The 24,313-nt window shown below is 43.8% G+C and overlaps 1 protein-coding gene across 7 annotated transcripts; it reads left to right on the top strand.

Annotated features, from left to right (window-relative positions):
• The first annotated feature begins 1,635 nt into the window (after positions 1 to 1,635).
• rxrba (retinoid x receptor, beta a) lies at positions 1,636 to 23,086 on the top strand. Of its 7 annotated transcripts, none has more exons than XM_031586414.2 (14): positions 1,636 to 1,731; positions 2,375 to 2,527; positions 3,849 to 4,078; positions 6,595 to 6,621; positions 7,815 to 7,971; positions 8,243 to 8,422; positions 9,662 to 9,685; positions 10,446 to 10,609; positions 10,971 to 11,100; positions 11,856 to 11,988; positions 14,543 to 14,584; positions 15,636 to 15,727; positions 16,612 to 16,717; positions 18,256 to 23,086. In XM_031586414.2, exons 2-14 carry the CDS (start codon positions 2,512 to 2,514, stop codon positions 18,401 to 18,403), a joined length of 1,449 nt encoding a protein of 482 aa, XP_031442274.1. In that variant the 5' UTR covers positions 1,636 to 1,731; positions 2,375 to 2,511; the 3' UTR covers positions 18,404 to 23,086. The 7 variants fall into 7 exon arrangements, with proteins under 7 accessions (XP_031442274.1, XP_012693080.2, XP_012693079.2 ...); XM_012837626.3 differs by having other exon boundaries at positions 1,678 to 1,801; positions 10,449 to 10,609; XM_012837625.3 differs by having other exon boundaries at positions 1,678 to 1,801.
• Positions 23,087 to 24,313: the final 1,227 nt, after the last annotated feature.

The raw sequence follows: 24,313 nt of genomic DNA, 5'->3' as shown, positions 1-24,313 counted from the left end.
CGAACATCGACTGTCTTGCGCTTTTTTGCGAGTGGTACATTTTTGTAGTGTCGGTGATGCGGAGAACAAAGCACTCATAATTATATGAGTGTTATTAGTACACCATAGCATATCATTATTGTAGAAAATGATTACGGTGGACTCATAATAAGAATAGAGAGAAATACAGACAATTTATTTTCACTGCTTCAATTTATTGCATTTGTTATTAATATATTTAGTCATTTAACAGACGCTTTTATTCAAAGCGACTTCCAAGGAAATGTAAAACTACATCGAGGAAGGAGGTGAGGGGATTTGAACTAGCAACCATGCAGATTTAAACCGGTAGAGGAAACCTCTGTACCAGCTGACTCTTGCCGTCAGGTATTCATACATAGATATCACCCTATAAACATCCCAACACACCTTGCTCTCACAGCGGTGGTGGTGTTGAATTTTGCCATGATTATGGTCTTGTATTCTTCATAAGCGTTCATGTTCATCTCCTACTCGCCAGCGGAGAAAAAAAGAGCCCTTTTCTTTGAGTTTAGAACCATAATACCGTTAGAAAATCATGGTTTTAGTGATCGACCTTTCCTGCCTTTTGAAGTAGGACGTGCACGCGCAAATGCCATGATAACTTTAGCCTGGTTGAAATTAACCACATGATTAGGATGCGGATCAGCCGTTAACGAACCGATATTTGCTGTTCTCAATCAGCTCGCTAATCTTAACGGGCTAAAAGGCCAATTGATTAACTTAGCTTCAATCCTACGACGAACGTACCCCTGTTGGTAAAAGCTCACTGATAAAAGCTTGTTGACATGCTAACTGGTGTCTTGGCGTTATTTTTTTTTATTTTTGTGGGGTGTTATTGCCCGGAACACAGAACTCGATAGTGTTTATCCTCGATAACTAGAGGTAATGACCATATACTATCAAAATGAATTTGAAGGAGACAGCAAAACTAGTTGCCTGTAAAATCAAACCTCAGAAAGTGGCAAATTGTTGTGTAGTGTTGCTTTAATACAGATCTGGTCGCCTCTAATATGTATCGGTAAAAATAAAGTGCAGGTATTGGCCTGATGATGGCAGCAAAGTTCTCTTGAGTGGAAAAAATCTAAACGACACAACTAATCAACTGACACCATCATTTTCTGTCTGAATAGACCCTTACTTGAATAACTTACTAAACTGCATGTCAGCTGGTTGCCAAATATTGTGATCAAATAACTACTGTGGATGAATTTAGTTGAATTTAATCAATAATTCTACATTATTGGGCCTAAGAGATGTGTGTTATTTTTACATCATGCATCATCCAATTAAATACAAATCGGAAAATACTTGGGAAAAATATACCCGACTTCATGTAAAAAGCTCCCGTCCATTCACTGAGGAAAAATAAATTGCACACATTGCAGTGTGGACATGCCTACGTTGTAGGCTGTGATTCTTTGAACTGCATGTCTTTGAACTTTATTTCCTTACAACTTATACCCCCCAAAATAATGGGACTCACTTAGCTAAATGATTCCTTCACCAGAAGACAAAAGAAACGTAAGCCTACAACAGAGACATTTCTTCTATCTAGTCATCTGTGGAATGGTTATTCATTCATTTTGGCTCTACAGTGCCTCTCTGCGGGAGCCAAGATGTCGTCAGTTTCTAAAGCACCTCATGTAAATACAGTTTCCTTTACAGAGAGGAAGGATTGACGACGAAGCCAGCGCTGGGGGCATAGAGGAGGTGGGAGAGGAGTATTTCAGGCCTAACATTTCATATTTTTGGAAATAGACTGCAACATTGGAAATATAACGTCAGTATATTTGCAACTGTGTTTTCAGTGTTGGTACATAGTTGTTGTATTTAGAACGGTATGATACATTATGTGGCTTACGAGTTGCTTGCGAGTGCGATGTTTCCGTCTGTTGTTGTCTCTTGCTTGTTAAGCTAGCTAACCTTCTCGATAGGGTTTTTGCTTTTAGACTGCTAATCACCTTCCTAGCTTAGGCCTAATATGAAATAGCGTTAGCTGCTTTGCACTATAGTTTAACGCCAAGTGAGTATTGGGATTGTTAGGATTTAATTTACATCTGTTGTGTCTGTTTAGCTGGCCTAATGGATGGAGGGCAACAATTATTTGTCGCGAACTGAGCTAACGTCAACACTAAAGTATTAGCTAGCTTGCTAGCGATATCTGAGTTAGCTTGCAAGCCTTTGGCGAAGTGTAACTTACAGCACAATAACATTCGCTCGACAATATTTTCTGCTCATGGTTTTAGTAAAGAAATATTGAATGCATTTTATGACGTTTTATTGTAGTGCTATGGTTTAATCCTGTGCAGGCCAAAAATAGCTCACGTATTTTTCATATTCTATCAAATTTCAGTAGGATTACTGATTGAGCAGACCCCAGCGGCCCGGGCCTAAGTCCGCGGTCTTGAGTTCAGTGCTTGGGTGGGCAAGAAGCACGTCAATTGGGCTCCCAGCAAAGTAACGAAGCTGCTTGAGATATCGGAGTTCGTCATGGGCGACAGTAGAGGTAAGGTGCTAACGTTAAACATAAATTAATCTGCACGAAAGCGTTAAGTGTTCGTCCAGATTTGTATAAGGCTTAATGACCCATCATTTTATCTGGTTTGCCAGTCAGTGGTGCCGGCTAGATAATTCAGCTAACATGGTAATCACAACTGTCCCCGATTCCTGCAGATTTTAGCTAAGGTCGCTTAATTTGCTTAATGTTTTTTTTTCTTACTGTGCTCAGTGGTAAACTTTTTTTCAACCAAACTGTGGCGATCAAACCTCCCATGATGACCTAGCTTATCAAAAGTTGGGGAGTACAGTTAGCAGACATAAAAGACCACAGTCTGCGAGTTTTATTGCCAAACTTCAAAGAGATTTAAGTCTTTATGGCCTTTGTTTATCAAAGAACAGTCCATTGTGATGGTGATGCAGTTTTCACCCAGACGTCGTAATCATGGTATATTACATTAGTTATAACACTACGCAGCTATTGCCGTTGGAGATGAATTAGAATTAGAATTAGAAAGACTCGGAATCAGTAACTTTAGTGTCATCAAAGTCTATAGTCTGATTGACGATTGCAACAGTCGGTAGAGTGCCTGACTGGATAGAGAACTTTTGCAATATTGACTTGCCTTAAATCGACCGTCGCTATTTTGTTGTCGGTTAAGTTTTGTGCAAAGACAATCTTGTTGGACGTGGAATTGCCCATTTGTAAAAGTCATAAACCCAATCGTCATTCTTTGCTAGTGATCGTAATAATCTAAAAAGCTCACAGCAACCTATTTCACACTCTGTGTGAATATGTTCTCCCTATGTATATGTGATTTATGTATGTATGTCGGTGAGGTGTATTTGTGTATGTGTATAAGCTACTGGATGACCTAAATTTCCCTCGGGATTAATAAAGTATCCATCCATCTTTCTATCTATCTATGTCATTGGAGCCTAAAGTGCTGTATGTTTTCAGTTATGGGACAGAGTTGTACAGTACAGTGTGTAAGTATGGGTAGTTTGTTAGATGTTTGTTATTCTGATGATGAATCACCAGTGTACTCATGCCTCATCTGTAACCTTTGAGGTCAGCCAGTAGTTCTGGTGAGTGCATGTTTTACTGTGTTCCTGTCGTTCTATGCTGTGTTCTGTTCCTCATTTATGGTACTTTTCATTATGAATCATCCCTCTGCATATTCCTCTTTCCTCATCCCCCTCTCAACCCTTCTCCCTGTCCTGTGCTCTTTCCTTCCTTCTCTGCGCTCCCCTTTGCCTTCATCTGTCTTGCCCTCTTTACGCAACATTTCCCCGCCCCTCCCCCTACTCCCCATCTCTGCCCTCTTCAGATTCCCGCAGCCCTGACAGCTCGTCTGTGTCGTCTCCGCCCCCTGGGCAACGCTCACCCCCATTGGCTTCCTCAGCTGCTGCCATGACGTCTCTGCCGCCCATCACCTCCGCGGTGAACAGCCCGATCAGCAGCATGGGCTCACCTTTCTCCGTCATAAGCTCCTCCATGGGCTCGCCGTGCATCCCAGGCACACCCTCCGTAGGCTACGGTCCCATCAGTAGCCCCCAGGTGAGTCTCTTCTCTCCCCACACCATCTATCCCCCTCCCACCTCTCTCCATACCAATCGGTGTCAACTCTCCACTTCTCATAGAGACCCTTTTTTAGAACAATTTGTTTTGAATCTTTGGATTCACCTGGACTGCCAGTGAAATGTTTGTTTGTTTTTTAGGACCGTGTCATTTTACAATTAGACATAGTTCAGTGTGTGCATCATGTAAGTTTAGTAGTTAGTTTCAAGTTGTTGAAACTTGTTGGCATCCGGTTCAACATAGACCTTAGGCATTAGACCAGGAGTTTTTGCTTCATCCATCCAGACATGTGCTATTGCCAACTACATTTTTATTAATCTTTTCTGACATCTCCAAAATGTATTGGCCTGAGGGGAATGGAATCTATGACCAAGAGTTGTCATTGCCAGCAGTATTAAGGCAGCAGAACATTTAAATTCAATTTAAGAGACTTCTTGTTTCTCTTTCAAGCCCTTTTGCCTTGTAGCAGTAGCAACAAAATGCTTTTAAAAAAAAGAAGAATGCATTGTTGCATCCCCTTAATTGAGGAGAAACACTATTTTAGTGGTTTAGATCTATTCAGTCCTAGTCCTTGAGGACTATCACATGCTCCCTCTCATGCTTCTGGAATGTACTGCAGCAACCTCATGGTGCCCTTCTACTCAGAGAGTTTGAGGTTAGAAACACTGGTCTAGCCCTGGTCTTGACATGGGGTTTTGACCTCTTGCCTCATTCCGAGATGGGTCTATTTATACCCATGCTTAATCCATGGTTATCTGGGTGTGAAAGGCCGGTTCAGGTATGAGGTTCTGGCAGTGGGACCTCTGGTGGTCCTTGAAAAGTAATCCAAAACTAAGGAGTGACCAACAGAAGAGGACATTTTACAGATATGTACTGAATTCTGTTGGTAAATCACTTCTTGACTAGTGATGGAGTACGTTTTAAGGGTATGCTAGCCCATGGTGTGAGTACGTCCTCAGGCACACGTGGACCACCATCTTGCCTGTCCTCTGACCTGGATATTTATGGATGATGTAGCCCCATTGCAGCAGTGTTAGGTAGGCAACGATGCTAACACTGGCTAGTTTATTTCTCTGCTTCACGGCACTTCCTACAATACGCATTTGGATTTAGGCGCACAAAAAACATGCAACACACTTTAAAATATCCAGTGTGATTTATTTAATTGAATGCAATTAAGCATCAGGAAAAAAACACTTGTGCCAGTATAACTAGGTTTTCTGTTGCAACTGAAGATAAAAACTTAAGAATTACATGCATTTGGTTCTGTTGTCCTCATTTTTTAGCAAGGCTGTGAGTAGGATCATATCTTGATTATTCTTAGATCCAATTTGTTGTTTTTCAGCCAGGATGGATTTATTTCAGGAGCCTTTCAGACACTGACTTTAGGTTGTAGGTTGCATGTACCACATGAATGGATATCTATTTGTAAAGTAGTATCTTTTTTTAATCACTGCTTACAGAGTATTTGGTCACATAATGACATAATTACTTAATTTCTGGATGACATGCTCTGTAGCAAGGCTGTAGGAGTACCAGAAAACATGTTAAATCATATATGTAGTTTATTGTGGAGGCAAAACAGCAGTGAGCGATAAGTGGCAATTGATTTTATTTCATTCCTTAATAGAGTGATTGATTTATACAGGCTATTGATTAGTTGAGGTCAGATGTAGCCAGTTATCTAGGAAAGTGTTAATGTGCATTATATTCAAAGAAGAGGTTACCAAAGTTCTTTACAAGAGTTTAAGGCTCTCTGTGCCATCCCAATATTGACACAATCACTTCCAGAGAAACTCTTTTCCAAAACTCAAAATAAATAACTTTATTTACTGTCAACGTTGGGCCTGGAGGCAAGGGTGACGAAATGGCCGTCTGTGTCCCAGCTTTGCTTGTGTAGAAATTGGGCAAAGCTTTGTCAATCAGACTAGATGTTCTTTTTGCGAGAATTTACCAACTCTGCAACAGATCCAAACTGTTAGGAGTTCATGCTTTTCAAGATGTTGATAGCAACACGTCTGTTACTTGTTTGAAGTAGGCCTATTACTTGGGGTGCCAACGTTTTGTAGAGGTGACTTCAGGTTTCCCTCGAAAACTGTTAATTTTTAACTGCTAAACTAATATGAAAAGGTCACATTTGAAATTTTAGCTCCAGTCATCACCTGATGATACAGTGTTATGTTACGGATGAAACACCCTTATAATAGATGTGATATATTAGGGTGTTGATAACACCAAGCATATAGATAATTTGCACAGAATGTTTAATTGACTTCATGTAGCTTTTCTTCAAGACGTTCTAGTGTCTGTAGCAGAGTTGTTGTTGCTGAAGAGATTAAAGTAAAAATAATATTTACGGTAACTCATTACAAACTTAATTGAGTGTATGTAGGTGTCTGTAAGTTGCCCTGAACCATCCCACTACCTCTTCTCTCCCTCCCTTCTGTCCCTCTTTCTCTGCCCTCCACCTCATCCTTTTCTTTCTGCGTTCACAGATGAGTATCTATACAAGAAGTTCAGAGGTGAGATAGTCCTCTCTCCCTCTTTTTCTCACTCTCTCTTACCCCTTTTCCACCAACGCCAACTAGGGGCTAGTTCTGGGCAGGTGCTAGAGCCGGTAGTGTCGGAGTCGGAATAAAGCCACGTCGTTATGTCACTGTATATGTATGTATCCGTCTCCGCATTTCCAGCAGCACTAGTGCTGGATGCTAGCTGTTGGTCTGCTAACTTTACCCAATCAAGCATAACTACTAATATCTCACATCAACGTTATGAACGTCGAACATAACATCAATGTTATGGACGCAATATTAATGTGAGAAATTAGTAGCTCTGCTTGCTTGGGTAATATAGCCAGCTAGCAATCAATGTTATGTTCATAACATTGATGTAGAAAATGTGTAGCTCGGTAAACAGCTCTGATCCTTTTTTTTAATTGCAGTCGCAAAGTTTTAGTGTTGGTCACGATAATCCCGCCCTGAGCCCCTGACATAACCGGTTCTTGGTTCTGGACCAGAGTCGGTTCTTTGGCTGTTGAAACGCGAAGAACTGGTTTCGAGATTGAGCTCCAGCTCTGAACCAGCCCTGGAACTGCCTTGGTGTAAAAGGGGTATCTGTCTCTCTGTCTGTCTTTGCAATGGCTGCCTTCTCTAACCTCATAAACCAATCAGGAAATCATAGCATTATTGAGACTTAACCTGCTTTAACGGGGTGATGGATGTTACCGCACTGTTCGTAATCAGATGTTTGCTTCTGCAGAGACCTGGACTGTTCTCTGTGCCAATGAACTGGAGAACAGTAATAATGAGAAAAAAACCAATGTGGGCAATCAATTTATTCCCTGCTTGCCTCAATAACTGCCCTACTTCCCAAACAGGGATTGCATGACGGCCCTTTAAATCTGTGGTCTATGATTTGCCGCAGTGATATCAGTGGTAGCTATGGTTGCACATGTTTTTAGACCACATACTAGATTTGATTGTGTTATTCTTACCGCTCCAGTTATTTGCTAACATTTCCTTTGGTATGTTTTCTCTCCCAAATCTTTTTAATCTTTTAAAAAAATGTCTCTCTTTTTCACTGTCTGCATCTCTTTTTTTCCCCCTCCCTCGCTCTCTCCTCACCCGTCACCTTTCTCTCCGCTTCTGTGTGTTTTTTTTCACTCCCTTCCCCCACCCCATCTCTTCTCTTTTCTGTCGTTCTCCGCCCTCCCCAGATTAACTCCACAGTGTCCATGTCGGGCCTGCACGCGGTCAGCAGCTCAGACGATGTTAAGCCCCCCTTCGGTCTCAAGTCTCTGTCAGCCAACAGCCCCGGGGGGCCCATGCTGTCCCAGAAGCGCCTGTGTGCCATCTGTGGAGACCGCTCCTCTGGTGAGCCCCTGCTGTGTGTGTCTGCGTGTGTCTGTCTGTCTGTCTGTGCGTTTCCCAAATGCTCACCACCCCCTAGCTTGCCTTTTTGTCATGACCTATGTAATTATCTGTATTTATTAACAATTATTAATTATTATCTTATATTCCTCATGCCTCTCCCTCTCTATGTTCTCAATTCTCCTTTTCTGTTTTTCCTCCTTCCTCTCTCCCCCCCAATGTCTCTGTCCATCTCCATCTCCTTTTCCTTCTCTCCTGTCCCGTCTCTTTCCAGGTAAGCACTATGGCGTGTACAGCTGCGAGGGCTGCAAAGGCTTCTTCAAGCGCACAGTGAGGAAAGACCTGAGCTACACCTGCCGCGACAACAAGGACTGCATGGTGGACAAGCGCCAGCGCAACCGCTGCCAGTACTGCCGCTACCAGAAGTGCCTGGCCATGGGCATGAAGAGAGAAGGTATGGACCGCTCACCTGGTGAGCATAGACACTCACACACACACACTCACACACACACACCCATATAAGCTTATCCCTTGTGATCAGGAGAGAGCTGGAGCTCTGCGTGCCTCCTCTGATCCATACACTGCTCATCGGCTCTGATACACATACCCTTACTTTTACTCCCACTCAAAACAACACAACAGTGGCTGTAGAGTAGGTAAGATCAATAGTAAGTAGCCATCAATAGAGAGAGAAAGATGAGACAGTTTGGATATCAAAGATGGTTTGACATCAAGCTTTTCTGAGCTTACATAAAACAGGATGATACCTAGTGGGAAATGTGGTACGTTCCCCTGCTTGTTCTGATCCACATTTGCACACGCCAGAGGCTAGTTCACATCTGTTTGAAGAAGAGCATAAATTAACTTGAAAACACACACAAACACGTAACACTAACTGCAAAGCTACTACAAAACAGATACATATTCATATGCACTCATTTACAAGCTTCGATTTCACATGGAAAAAAACATGGTATGAGCTGTTGTTTGTTCCCTCCCAGCAACACACACACACCTACACACACACACACCACTGTTCCGAGGGAGGAGAGAAAGAGAGTGGGCACACCTCACTGTTTAAATGTTTGTCTAGTTGGATCCCTTTGACAGCTGCCTGCAATGGTCTCTGTCACTTCACTCCTCAGTACTCTAGTTTCCTGTACTTTGGACTCTAATCATAGACGTTCTGAGGACTAAACAGCTGCCAAATAAGTAAAATATGTGTTCATTAATGACTATAAAGATAAATGCTACCAGTTAAGTTTGATTAGAAGGTTATAGGGATGTGTACAGATAGTCTCCCACACACGCGGCAGCCTGTGCCACTTGCCCTGGCCAAGAAGAAGTTTAAGAGTTTAAATAGCACTCCCCTTTGGTACACACAAATATGTGAGCTTGCTCTCCTGGAAGAAAAATGATTTGAGGGACCAAATACTAATACATTGAGGCCCCCAGGACACTCTGTGCATGCCCCTACAGCTTTGGTAACTGTATTCTGTATCTGTATATATATCATTCTGTGGGGGGGGGGTCCAGTCCAGTGTTTGCTAAACAGTAAGGGGACTGATAGAATAAGTGAGGTAAGGAGTGGAGAGAGGGAGGGAGAGCCTTGTAAACACTAACCCCTTTCCCTCCTCTCTCCCTCTTTTTGTTTCCTCTCGTTCTCTCTCTCCTTCTCTCTCTCCTTCTTTAGTGGTCCAAGATGAACGGCAGCGATGTAAGGAGAATGGGGGGGGAGGGAAGGTTGTGTGTGGGTGGGTGTGTATGCGTGCTGTGGGTTTTTATGGGTTTGTGTGTCAGTGAGTGAGATACATAAGGGTTACAAATGAAACTGAGAATGTAGACAGTAGAATGCCATTAGTTCATAACTGATGGTCAGAAATGGACCACATACAGAAAAGAAGACATCCCTCAAGATAAACCAAATTGTTGCCTCATGCTCTCAAGATGCCTGTTTAGCTTTGACCAAATATATTCAGTTCAAATCATTAAAGGAAGGAAGGAAGGAGAATATTGGTAAATGTCGACTTTAGTGGTCCTGTTCCATTTCTGCTCATGAGTATTGGAAAGGTAGTTTAAGAGGCATGCTCAAGGGTGTTAAGAACTAACCAGGAGGCACATGTATCTGTATTTCTTTTGTCTTTCTCTTTCTGTGTTGTTTCTCTCTCGGTCTCTGCCCTTTCACGTCTTTTCTCTCTTCTCCAACTTAATTTTTCGTCGTCGCTCGATTCCCTCCTCATTGGTGTCATTCCCCCTCCTCTCGTTTGCCTCCTTTATCTCTCTCTCTCAACACTTCATCCTCCCACTTCTTGTCCTCCCCACTTCTTCTCCTGGCTCTTTCGCTCGCTTTCATTCCTTTGCGTTCCCTTTTTTTCTATCGCTCTTCCCCCCCCCCTCCCTTTTCGTTCTCGCTCTCGCTCTCTCTCTCTCACTCTCTCTCTCTCTCCATTGCTCCTGCTTTCCGTGAAATGGTGCAGCAGTACAGGAGGAGCGTCAGAGGAATAAGGAGCGTGAAGCAGGAGATGTGGAGTCCACCACCGCCGCCAACGAGGAGATGCCCGTGGAGAAGATTCTGGAGGCCGAGATGGCGGTCGAACAGAAGACTGAGCTGCAGGCCGACGGGAGTTCTGGGGGCAGTTCTGTAAGTGTGTGTGCATGTGTGTGCGTGTACACACACACACACCCCACACTTCCTGTTTGTCACCTACATGACCGCTTTTCCTTTGGTACTCTCAGAGTAATTCGTTATAGAGCCACTTCATTTTCACGTTTTGTCCACGTGGAGGGTCTACATTATTAGAGCAGGGTTTGTGTTGTACTTTATTTCCATCATCACTAATGCTTTGGCAGTGTTTGCTATTGTATCATGACTAGCCCATATTATAGTTTCTCAATTCAATAATGGTTAGGACAGTTCAGTAATGTTCCGTTGTCATTTTCATCTATACAATCTTCGTTAGCATGTGATGCACGTGTAACTTCCTGCTGTCTCCTCCCCTTAGCCCAACGACCCTGTCACCAATATCTGCCAGGCGGCTGACAAGCAGCTCTTCACGCTGGTGGAGTGGGCCAAGCGGATCCCCCACTTCTCCGAACTGGCCCTGGACGACCAGGTCATCCTCCTACGTGCCGGTACGGCCACTCATTCAGTCACATGTTTACACCCTCCCCCCTTGTTTACATAGTTCTTAAAAATCTTTGTGCAGTTGTCTATGCATAGACATACTATATGTTATCACTGAGCTGTTTCTTATCTAGTCTACTGGGTTTCCTAATATACCTCGCCTTATGTCCCCTTCATTCAACACGCAAGGACAACCTTTTAGGTTCTCTTACAAATTGGGTTATATGCCTTGCAAGATTCCCTTTGTGTATAGGTTTCTAATGCTGAGTTTTAGGTAGTTGTAGAGTGTTTGTATCTATATGAGGAGTATGTCGCATCTGCTGAAGCAAGATGAGACCGCGGTGCAAAAAGGGGGAGAGTAGCCGGCTTCAGACTGTGCGGAGGTGCAAAGAAACACAAGATGGCGCCCAAAAAGCAAAAACTACACTACAGTAGTAGTAGCAGCAGCAGACTATGTGCTGGACTGCAGAGGCCTTCTGTGTGTTTGTAGTGCAGAGGCCTCAGCCACTTTTGTGCCTTTGATCTCATCACTGCCTCAGTTTGAGTACTTTATTTCCTCTCTGTCTCTTACACCCATCTGTCACTTCATCTTTCTTCTTAACCTTTCTCTCACCCTCTCTGCCCCTCCCTCTGTCTGTCTGTCTGTCTCCTTCTGACAATCCCTTCTTTTTCTCTCCCTCGCTGTCTCTCTCTTTCTTTCACTCCCTCTTTCTCTATCTCTCTTTCTTTTACTCCCTTGTTCTGACTCTTTCCTCTCCATCAGGTTGGAACGAGCTCCTGATTGCCTCCTTCTCTCACCGCTCCATCTCTGTGAAGGACGGCATCCTGCTGGCCACGGGCCTCCACGTGCACAGGAACAGTGCCCACAGCGCTGGCGTAGGGGCCATCTTCGACAGGTAACACACCCACACGCATACATACATACGCACACACGCATACATACGCACACATATACACACAGACACACACACACACAGACACACACACACACAGACACACACACACACAGACACACACAGACACACACACACACAGACACACACACACAGACACACACACACACAGACACACACACACACAGACACACACAGACACAGACACACACACACAGACACACACACACAGACGCACACACACAGACGCACACACACAGACGCACACACACAGACGCACAGACGCACAGACACACGCACACAGACACACGCACACAGACAGACACACGCACACAGACAGACACACGCACACAGACAGACACACGCACGCACGCACGCACACAGACAGACAGACGCACGCACGCACACAGACAGACGCACGCACACAGACAGACGCACACAGACAGACAGACGCACGCACACAGACAGACAGACAGACAGACAGACGCACGCACACAGACAGACAGACAGACGCACGCACACAGACAGACAGACAGACGCACGCACACAGACAGACAGACGCACACAGACAGACAGACAGACAGACAGACGCACGCACACAGACAGACAGACAGACGCACGCACACAGACAGACAGACGCACGCACACAGACAGACAGACAGACAGACGCACGCACACAGACAGACAGACAGACGCACGCACACAGACAGACACACGCACACAGACAGACACACGCACACAGACAGACACACGCACACACTGCCATGTAACTACATGTTTACTCACACAGGCACAAAAAACACCAGCCTTATTTTACAATGCTGTTTTAATACACCAATTTATAGGCACATATGTGTGCTGAACAATTAACAATTTGTGTTTGTTAAACAATTAAGTTGGTTTTTGAGTTATTCTAATGTAAAGATGATTTCTAAACTGCAGAAAATAATTTATATGCAGTATCCTAAAAATATGTTTTTATGTGTAAATGTAATCAATTAGGCCAAAAATGTGAACTATGTAAAAGTAATTCAAAAGACTTGTTTAGAATTAGTTTTATTGTATGACTGAGATGATGTAATGCCCTTCTCCGTCACCTGAAGGTGCTGATGAGCGAGTGGGCTGTGGTGTTATGGATTGGGGGTGGGGGGTTGGACGACGGAAGAGGTCCTCTGCCAACTTGTGTCTGGGTCTTTATCTGGGCTAAGACTGATGCCACTGCAGCTCTCTGTCTAATGGTAGACTGTCAGTGCATGTCAGAATACAGGGAACTAATGCTGCACTCGCACACACAAACACTAAAAACATTCTAGCACACACACACACACACACACACACACACACAGAGACACACACACACACACACACACACACACACACACACACACACAAACCCACACACACACACACACACAGATCAGGCGTCAGTCAGGCAAATCCACTTACACACACTCTGACTGTCATAGTCCTTACAGTAACAGGTGTCCAGTATTGATGGCATCTGTTAGTGCACAGCGGATAATCACTAAGTGTTAATTCGCTGTTTATTACACAGCAATTACATTGTTATTAACTAAAGAGCATTATCTCTGGGGGGTTGGTTGCAAGACTCCCTTTCCCACCCAACCAAGTCTGGGAATAACTGGTTGCAGGCTGTTGTTTCCAGAGACGGTTTTCAGTTAGTCTCATTGTGATGTTGTTGTTTGCACATTTTTTTACTCATACATTTGTCTCGTGCTCCTGTACAGTATTTTTTGTGCAAAACAATTCGAAAGATCCGTAGACCTTTTTTCTGGACAGTTTGCGGTCATTTTAAAACTGAATTGACCTAAAACAACCAGATAATATCTTCAAATTCTCTTCTACTGATTTGCTCTTGATGGATGTTTGTCCCTGCGTTGATGCATATTTACAACTCGCCTATCATGCCTCTGCTTCCTGCTCTGCTCTCATTGGCTCATGCTTTCTCAAATGACCTTTAACCAATTGTGCTGATTAGATTAAAATGCTGCTTTTAAAAGCTGTTCATGTCCTATTCCAGCGACCCTGACCTGACCCTGTGTCACTTTCAGCCATTTAACCAAGTCCCTAGGTGACATTCCAGGCGGAATACTATTTCCCCATGAACTGTAATACCCCCAGGTCCTGTTGATCAATGCCTTGATTTAAAATGTTCACTGTGCAAATCTGTGATCCATTCTGATTTTTAACATCCATACTTGTCCATGCTATTTGTGTAGAGGTAAATCTTAACAAGGGTGATTTTTATTTAAAACTTGTTCCTTCATAGGCCTGTTACCACCCTCATGAAAGTGAATCATACCAACACGCTTCATGCTTTTTTGTCCTCCCCTCCTCTACCCCCTCTACCCCCCCACCCCCACCCCCACCACAAACAAGAGCCTGTAGCTTGTTACCCCTCACAATCAGGCCTCCAAAAAAATAAACCAGAACCAAAAATAGTGCACAGGGAGTCTAAATCTCTAGTGGCAACCATTGTCAAAACAATGTAACTGTGTAATGGCATTGTAATAACACATTGTGATTGAATACACAGGGAGAATGCGCACAATGCTGAGGTTCGGGCCATATTCGACAGGTAATGACACATCACCGTACGACGACATAAACCAAGCACAGCCTTTTCTTGACCCACAAAGATATTATGGTGACAGAAACTTGTTTGAGTGAAGTACAGAGAGAGCTTTTCTGTGTGTCTACGTGTGTGTGTGTGTGTGTGTGTGTGTTTGGCACCGGGTGTCACTGCCGTTTCCACAATGTGTTCACTAAAGCAAGGGGTTAGCAGGTTCAACATCCTTTGAAACGTGTGCATTCACAGATAGAGGTTGGATAGAGACTAATGGTTAATGTTAGCTCTTCCTATAAAGATACCTGAAGGAAATTTGAAAGGTGAACGATTACTTTTATTTCCCAGTCAAGTGAGACAACATTCCTATTGTAACAGTGTTAATTATCAGAATGCGTGTGTTATCGGCAAACATTCGCGTTGTCATTTGAATCCATTATTAAACTGAAGTCATAGATTGTTAATCCATTATTAAACTTAGCATTTTGATTGTTTAACGGAATGGCCGATGTTTGACACTGTCCGATAACTGACATAGCTACGCTACACCTCCAGTGAGATGAAATGTGATTATCATATGCTCCTGGTTGGCTGTCACAAGGTGCATGGGTTATAATTGAATGAAATGATCCTCTCCTTTCCCAGTATAGCAGGCTTGTTCTTTTTGGATGGATGTGACTTCCAAAACTGTTAGCTACGGTTCTGTGTATTTTGTTATAGGGGTTTGCGGTTTATGCTGGTTGCTACGGCAAGACTGCTGTTTATTGAGCATGCGATATTGAGTATGCATAATTCCTTCCTTCTAGTTCATATCTAAGCTTACTGTGGTTCTAGACTTGCCTGTGGGCGACATGAGTGAGAAGAGACAGGTCAAGGAAGATAACAGACAATGTGAGGAGACTGCTGTGTGTGCCCGGGCCGAATGTTGTGTGTTGAAAGTGTCGCAGGTGAAAGATGACATCCCGCTAACCCTGGCCTCCTCTCTCCTGCTCCTCTCCTCCTTTCTCTGTCCCCTTCCCTCCCTCCCTGCCTTCCTCCCTGTTCCTCCTGGTCGGCGCCTCAGGGTGCTCACGGAGCTGGTGAGTAAGATGCGTGACATGCAGATGGACAAGACCGAGCTGGGCTGCCTGCGCGCCATCATCCTCTTCAACCCAGGTGCCTTATCCCCACCCCACGCGTCTGATGTTTAAAGATTTAATGAGGCTCTTCAGATCTGGCATTAACGCCCGTCTTAGGTGGTCCGATCAGAAGTGGGCAGCTCTAAGTATGTCAGTTCACACCACCACGCGTGTCTCGAGTGACCCACTTGTGATCAGAACTCACTTTCCCACTCTATGCAAATTAACGCATACATAATTTCTGTTTGCAGAGACCGAGGGGGCATTGCCTACCCCACTTTATTTACTCTGCCCCCTCACTTTTAAAAAAATCTAATTCTAATCATTTTCATAATGATATGGAAAAATATCCTCAACATAACCAGAAATCGGAAAATTGACTAAAAAGCACATAGTGCTCAAAGTGCTATGCTTCTATTTATTTATTATTTATTTAAATAAAGGCTAGTGTTGTGATTCCCTGATATTCATTCCTGCCTAGGGGGAAGGAAAGGGGGGTGAGTTGAGTTTGCTTGTCGGTCCTTCGATGTGGTCCAGAACACATCTACGCACACACTGCTAAAATAATGTGCGCCATATGCGGCCCAGACCACCTCCGAATGTGGTCTGAGCAATCGGATCTCAGTGTGTCCTTGATGCTTCTTGAGTGCGTTCACACCTGAACTCAGAGCTGGCCGCTTGTGATCAGATCTCCCAGGACGCATGTTAATGCCAGGTATGAACAGGGCCTATATGTCTGTTTGAGACAGAATACGTCTTTTGCATGTGAGACCTTACCATGAGGGCAGCTTTGTGTACAATCATGCACAAACCTTGGCTTTCATTTTGTTTTATTCTCAATTGTTCTAAGTTCTTACAAATGTGTTTGTTTGTCTGTTTGTTTGTTTGTTTGGTTGTTGGTGTGTACGTGTGTGTACTCAGATGCTAAAGGCTTGTCCAACCCCAGTGAAGTAGAGTTGCTGAGAGAGAAAGTGTATGCCTCCCTGGAGGCCTACTGTAAACAGAGATACCCTGAGCAGCAGGGCAGGTAAGGACCTCGCACCCACTTAGCAGTTCAGTATTGCGTAACATAATTACTACTTCTGCTGATACTTACTGCCTAATCCTAGAACAGGTAATATGAGTGAGGTTTTGTTTAGACCAATAGCAAAATATGTGGTTGGGGAAAAATTTAAATGCTTGCTGAATTCTCAGCATAGAATCTTGTTACTGTCATATAATCGGGGTTTTAGAAATGAGATGTGTGTTGTGGCCTCATTTCTCAAATTGTTTGTGTTGTGATGCCACAGTCTGCACTGTCATACTGACAGACCACCACACTGAAGCACACAAACACACACATTTCCCTGCAGACCTGGGGGGTATTCGTCGTAGCTCGCTAAACAGTTTAGCGAGCTAATTTTCAGGCTAAGATAAAAAACGCCCCTCTTTTTGGTTCGTGGAAGCAACTTTTGATAAATCACCATAGTTACATATCGATTAGCACTAACCTGCTCCAGGGCAGGCTAACTTAAGTGTAGCTGGATAAGCTTGCCACACCCCCGGAAAAAGGAGGGATCCCATTGACCAAGGACTGATATTAGAGTTAGATTAGCGGAGGGAGAGAGTTCTTTGCGATCGCCAAGATCCATTATTCTTGTATGAGCGCTACCGATTCAGCCGACAAGGAATCATTAATTTACAAGACCTTCTCGAGTCATTTATTGCAAACACCACATTGACTGTCTTGCGCTTTTTTGCGAGTGGTACATTTTTGTAGTGTCGGTGATGCGGAGAACAAAGCACTCATAATTATATGAGTGTTATTAGTACACCATAGCATATCATTATTGTAGAAAATGATTACGGTGGACTCATGATAAGAATAGAGAGAAATACAGACAATTTATTTTCACTGCTTCAATTTATTGCATTTGTTATTAATACATTTAGTCATTTAACAGACGCTTTTATTCAAAACGACTTCCAAGGAAATGTAAAACTACATCGAGGAAGGAGGTGAGGGGATTTGAACTAGCAACCATGCAGATGCAAACCGGTAGATGAAACCTCTGTACCAGCTGACACTTGGCGTCAGGTATTCATACATAGCTATCACCGTATAAACATCCCAACACACCTTGCTCTCACAGCGGTGGTGGTGTTGAATTTTGCCATGATTATGGTCTTGTATTCTTCATAAGCGTTCATGTTCATCTCCTACTCGCCAGCGGAGAAAAAAAGAGCCCTTTTCTTTGAGTTTAGAACCATTATACCGTTAGAAAATCATGGTTTTGGTGATCGACCTTTCCTGCCTTTTGAAGTAGGACGTGCACGCGCAAATGCCATGATAATTTTAGCCTGCTTGAAATTAACCACATGATTAGGATGCGGGTCAGCCGTTAACGAACCGATATTTGCTGTTCTCAATCAGCTCGCTAATCTTAACGGGCTAAAAGGCCAATTGATTAACTTAGCTTCAATCCTACGACGAACGTACCCCTAGTCAGTGCACCATGACTCACTCACTTGGCCCGTCTCGTATTTCATTTGTCAGACTAAAGTGAGCTCTCTGTCCCCCCTCAGGTTTGCTAAGCTCCTCCTCCGACTGCCAGCGCTGCGCTCCATTGGTCTGAAGTGTCTGGAGCACCTGTTCTTCTTTAAGCTGATTGGTGACACCCCCATCGACACCTTCCTGATGGAGATGCTGGAGGCTCCCCACCAGCTCACTTAAGCTGGCCTGGCCTGGCCCGGCACCATCCTCCCTCTCACCAGGGCCGCCTGGCACCCTGCCCGCCCGTGGACCTCACCGAGGCCGCTGGTTAAAAGAGTTCCTCTCACATCCTCTTCCCCTCCTCTCTTCTATCCTTCCCTCTCTGCATCCCTTTGTCATCCGTCTCTCTCTCTCTCTCTCTCTCTCTCTTATCTCCCCTAAATTGGTATTACCCTAGAGAAAGACCCACCACTGTCAAAAGATTATAAGCTGTTAAAAAAAAAAAAAAAAATCACTTTGGTTTCCTCCTGAACTATGAAATAGTATGTGAAGTTATTACACACAGAAATAAAAATTCTTTATTTTAATTATTTTTGAGAATGTACCAATAGTTCCACAACCTTTAGATTAACTGTGAGGAGATTGCTGGACAAATCCAGCCTCCTGTAGCGTCGGTGTGTTACACAAGCAAAAAAAAAAAAAAATCACCAATCCTTTTCTTTCTTTTTCTTTCCTTTCTGGACGGTTTGTCGGCCTTTTGGCGTAACCCCCAAAGCCCTGCTCTCAAGGGGGCATGCAATTATCATTGGACTATCACGTGACCCCCCCTCCCCCTTTGAACTCCTATTGGCTGGGGCACATCTGACGCTGACAGGCCCGCCCCGGCCGCTCTCGAATCTGGATTTGACCAGAACGTGATCGCTGCGTGCGCGCAATGTTCAGGCTTTAACTTTGAATGAATATTTTCTAAGTACTGTACTCATGAAATGAGGCAAAACCTGTTTTTAAAGGCAGTGAAAAAGATTCAGGGTTGCGCTTTGGTTGACCCCATACAAAACGCAAAGCTAGGGTTTTTGACTTGAGTGTTTGGACATGGGGTGCTATTTAGGATTATTTTTAAAGGCAGGATTGGGCGGGATACATCTTGTTCTGTTTTTTTGTTTGTTTGTTTTTTTTTTTTTTTTTCTTAATTGAGCCTTCTTACCGAGAGCCATGTTTCTTCCTCGCACTATGTGTAAGCTTAGTCTCCCATGACCATGTACAGTTCTCCACACACGTTGTGTTTCAGTTTCCACCAACAACAACAACAATAACAACAACAACAACAATTATGTGCTCAATCCACAGGAAACAGATGCACCTAATAGAGAACCCATGCTCCTGACCTTCGACACTGTAATCCCCAAACTGCCATTTCTTCCGTGATTCTGTGACGCGTCGCATCACACTTGGTTCTGTGTTAACTCATTGACAGGAGATAATTTCCTCCGTGAAGACTTTACTGTTGCAACACAAACTGTAGAGGAACCAAGCTCCTCACATATGGAGACATCCTTGCCTGCATGCTAAAACGGCGTTGTACATTTTGCCGTTTCAGAACAAATTCTAACTTTCTGTTCCAGGACGGAGCAGTCTGGCTGCCACGTTGGACGGAGTTGTATTGCGGGACACTTTTGGTTGCTCGAAACATTCCATTTCGATGGGTGCATTTCTCTTGATTGGCCCCACGTGTGACCCTATGTTAGCGCTGTGCCAGGTTAGCTTCTACGACAGCTTGCAGCCCCTCACCTTGTAGCATAGCCAGCATATCCTGAGAACCAACTCCACTTCGTCCTCAGCCTGTAGGATAGGAGGCCAGTGGTGTTTCTTTCCCTGGCGCAGCTGTGGTTTATTCCGTCAGTCATCACACCTGGGTCGGGTGATCTCTTAAACCTCTTCCCATCACAGTAAGGCAAGACCATCAGCAACCACTGTCTATGCAGTAGGAGTAGACAATATTCACATACATGATGGTGCATGTTGTTTTGCACCAAATACAGTAAATAGATATACAGTTTCAATATATGCAAACAAATGGAGACACAGTTGTTCTCTGCACACTAGTCCCAATAGACTGGCTTTTGTGCTTTATGTTCTTAAGTGGTTGAGATATAAAGACGGTAGTCGGAGACCAGCTCCGTCAAATCAGTTGACTCCCCTCACAGATTTTACAGACCCGTCTTGGAGTGCTGGTGCTTTTTTATAGCACAGGCTAGATCGCCGAAAGGCAAAATGGTTGTATCCAGGTTGTTCAAAGATACGTCAAAATCTTTGAGACTAGTAGAGCTGAACGTTGATGGAGAAGAAAAAGGTTAGCCATGGGGTTGTTTTGGTGCTAACTCCAAAAACAAGTAGGAAAACGTGTATTATGATTACACACTTGCACGCACTAACACACGTTCACACACTTTCATATTGTATGCAAGTAAACAGTCAGACTCAGGCTGTCGCCATGGTAATCGCAACTTCTACTTACAAATAGTCGAAGGCCTACGTCTTATCACTGGAAAGGTGTGTGGGGAGGTCTTGCTGGCCCTTTAGGTATTGAATGCAAGAGGCAGATTTCATTATGTGCATTAGCTAGATTGGTGTTTTGCAGTTCTAAAGCTTTGAAGGCAAATGCCCCAGTGTTGTAATTCACAGGCGAAAAGAGGCATTTGTGATGGTGTGTGGTTGGGCTTTGATGTAGGTTCGTCTGGTAGTCTGAGGCTGTGAATGTATAGGGGAGGCCGGCAGCAACTTACTCTTGCATCGCGCGCTTTAGTATCTCGACTTGTCTGATGTCCCCAGCCGCCCCCCGGGTGATCTGTGTTTCAGGAATTCTCATTCACTGAAAAAAGCTATCCCACTGTTGTATGGCACACCACTGTTTAAAATGGGTTACATTCGGGTTGGTAGTTGTGCTTGGGGCAGGTTGGGCACCACCCTACTCAGTGAGAGGGAGGTCCTGAAACAGGTGTTGTCCTTTCCTGTTGTCACAGTAAACTGGATCCAGCATTACCCTCAGTGTGTGTGATGGGGAAGCTACCCTGAAATCCATCTGAAGTTACAGGAGAGATTTTATGAACTGGGAAAGGCTCTTTTTTTTTTTTGTTTGTTTGTTTGTATGTATGTATTTTTGTATGTTTGTTTGTTTGATTGATTTGTTATTAGTTTTTACCAGTGGGTACTCTGTCATGAGTGTGCTTTTTCCAGTAATTAGTGTGCTTTTATCTGTGTAGAACCAGTTTGTACGACGTATGTTGAGCGTAGGTGTTTTGGGGGTGGCACTCGGGGAGGGCGGATTTCGTTTGGTAAGAGGACAGGAAGAAAAGACGCTCACCAGTTGATGATGTCGGCTCAGACCAGCCTCCCCTACTTTATTGTGGTGCCCCCTGTTGGTGGGTGATGTTGCGCCGCGAGGACTGCGAGGTATCCTCGAGCTTGAGGTCTATGCACAGAGACTTGCCATCCAACCTCACCCCCTCTTCCGCGTACGCATACATCTTGATATTTATACGTTTTTAATCATGTTTCGAAGAAGAATTCAAAAGATCGGTCAGAAACGCCAGGCTCGTTAATGTGACGCTATGCTTATTTATGGAGCCGGAGCACCCAACGAACAAAAAAATCCCACTTGTTTTGTTTTATTTTTTTTTCTATCCTACCCAACGCTCTCATTTACCTTACAGGACAACAACACTGCCAAAACAGGTGAAGAATAGGGGTTTTTTTTTCTAGGAGGAGTGGGAAGGGTCAAACCATAAGCTTGCTTGTATCTAAGGGCCTGGCTCTGCAGCTGAGTCACGTCCACACACCCCGCCTCTGTAGATGTGAAGCTGCATAACGCAGAGAGAGATAGAGAGAGGTCAGAGGTTATGGAGATTCAGGTGGAAGAGAGCTCCAACTGGTGCCCTCTCTTCCGAATACCCTGGGTGCTTTTTTGTTTTGTGTTTTTCTCCCTTTTCTTTTTGTTCCTCTCCTCTGCAGAATGCCAGAAGAGCTGGGCGCCCTGGCCTGTGAGAATATGCACGACATTGCGGACCCACACCACCCATGCCAAGGTGAAGCATTTGAGGTGGTGGCCGGGATCCTACCTGTCTTGACTTGTGTCTGTCAAAAACGAAACAAACAAAAAAAAAAAAGTGTGTGAGAGTGTGTTTACGTGCACCAGCGACGGGGCGCACTATGCCCAGAGGGTGTTGGACTCTTGTCTCAAAAGAAAAAAAGAGAAGAAAAGAATAAAAAGAAAAGAAAACTGTGTATATGAATAATTCTATTCAGAGCCCATAGGCGCACTGGAGAGCCACACCTCTGAGGGGTGTCCCCTCGCCGGGAATGAACTTGAGAGGGGCGGGGCAGAAGAGCCCCACCCCATAATGGGCGTGGTTTATCTTTTCAGAGACAAAGATCGATACACCTTATTATTGGCGAAGGGTGGGACTGAAACTTGAGCAGGTATTGATAGTTTAATGTTAATTGAATAAGAAAAAACATTTCTTGTTTTTTTTTTTTTTTGGTTTTTCTTTAGCCATAGTGATTTTTCTTCTCTTTTGACTCTCACAACAAAAAAAAATAAGAAAGGAAAAAAAAAATCGACACTGCTTCTCTGTCTGTCCGGCGGCTTCCACTGCCCATGCTTTCACATCGGTGTGTATCCAGGAGTATTAAGCATACGCAAGAAACCCTTAAGTCCAGTGGGAGAATCGCTCCTCTTTCTGTTTCTCTTTTTTTTTGTCCACTTCGTATATCTCTCGGACTCCAGCATAAATGTGGAAATGATTGAATATTTTTGTGTGTTTTGGGGAAAGAACGTGAAAAGAATTGATTTATCTTTTTTTGTCATTAATTCTGAAACTGTTTCTGTTTGATGTATCATGTCTGAGTAAAGATTTTAATACAGTACCCAGTTTTGGAGTGTTCTGCTTTTTCACCTGTGATTAGGCCTGCTTGGAGTTTGAATTGTGCTGTTGTTTAAAACAGTATTTTATCTCATATTTTACATCTTAAAATGAATTACAATTAGCACACATTTTAACATATTTCCATATTGTGCACTATTCTATTCTCATGGTATTCTCCCATTTTGACTATTATGGGTACTTCAGGGAGAAATGGCCTAAGCTTGAAAATATCCTGTCTTATCTTGTATATGAGTAGGCTACTATATTTCAGTCTTTAAGTTTAAATTAAATTCAAATGTGCCATAGGCCTACTTGAATCTACAAACAAACTCATTATTTCATTCCTCCTGTTGTAGGAAAAATAAGCTTCCCTCGGAAATGGCTGCATTTAGCCAATTGAGGCCCCCCTTGTGGGCCGGTAGGTTGGTACCATAGACATATATAGATGTCTATGGTTGGGACGGTGTTCAGTCCAGCAGGACCCCCGGGCCCTGGGTGAGCGTTCAGGCTTGCTTTCTCCGAGGTACCCACGAGAGGGAGTGCTGGCACACACGCGCTTCGGAAAGCATGGGTGGGAATACAGTCGGACGTACACGGTACACCGTACACCGGTCTTTGATCACGCCTGCCCCACAGTGAACTGAGGGTTATGTGTATCGGCAAGTCCGGTTCTTTCTCCCTCCACCTCTTTCTCCTCCCTCTATTTTCTCAACCCTATGCTCTGAGTGGGCACCCCCGTATAGGTCTTGGACGAGTGTCTGGTTTTTTTTTTACAGGGTGAAATTATAACTAGCATTTAGAGAGTATTGCGTTATCGTGGGCTACCTTGTACCATGTTTAGTGGCAATACTTTGAATGAGGAAAGTACTGGTCTTTGTAGGCCTTACTGAGAGTAGCTTGCATTCCTTGAACTTAGAACACCTATATATATTTTTACAGGAATCGCCTAACTTCTCCTTCTATAAAAAAGTATAACTTAGTTGACTGGATTTGAATCCAGAATCGTCAGCAGTTAGTCATTTTGGATTGTGGGGAAAGGGCGTGCATCTTGTTCGTAATGCTGTAACTCTAAAATCTCGTTATGCTGAAATGGATCTATCAAAGTGCTCCAAATACGTGTATGTTTTCTCCAGAGCCGGTATAAGACCCAGTACAAAAGGTGCCACAAATTCTGAAAGTCTGAGAACTTCAGTCCAACCCCTTATCCTAAATGTCCACAAAACGCTCG

Source organism: Clupea harengus, chromosome 19 (assembly GCF_900700415.2).
Source record: "Clupea harengus chromosome 19, Ch_v2.0.2, whole genome shotgun sequence".
Taxonomy (NCBI): Eukaryota; Metazoa; Chordata; class Actinopteri; order Clupeiformes; family Clupeidae; genus Clupea; species Clupea harengus.
This window is presented reverse-complemented; position numbering and strand designations above follow the sequence as displayed.

Excerpts from the sequence above, each read along its gene's own strand:
- rxrba (XM_031586414.2), top strand. Across the intron at positions 11,101-11,855 it reads GGTCATCCTCCTACGTGCCG|GTTGGAACGAGCTCCTGATT; the intron begins GTACGGCCACTC and ends CCTCTCCATCAG. Across the intron at positions 14,585-15,635 it reads GTTCGGGCCATATTCGACAG|GGTGCTCACGGAGCTGGTGA; the intron begins GTAATGACACAT and ends TCGGCGCCTCAG.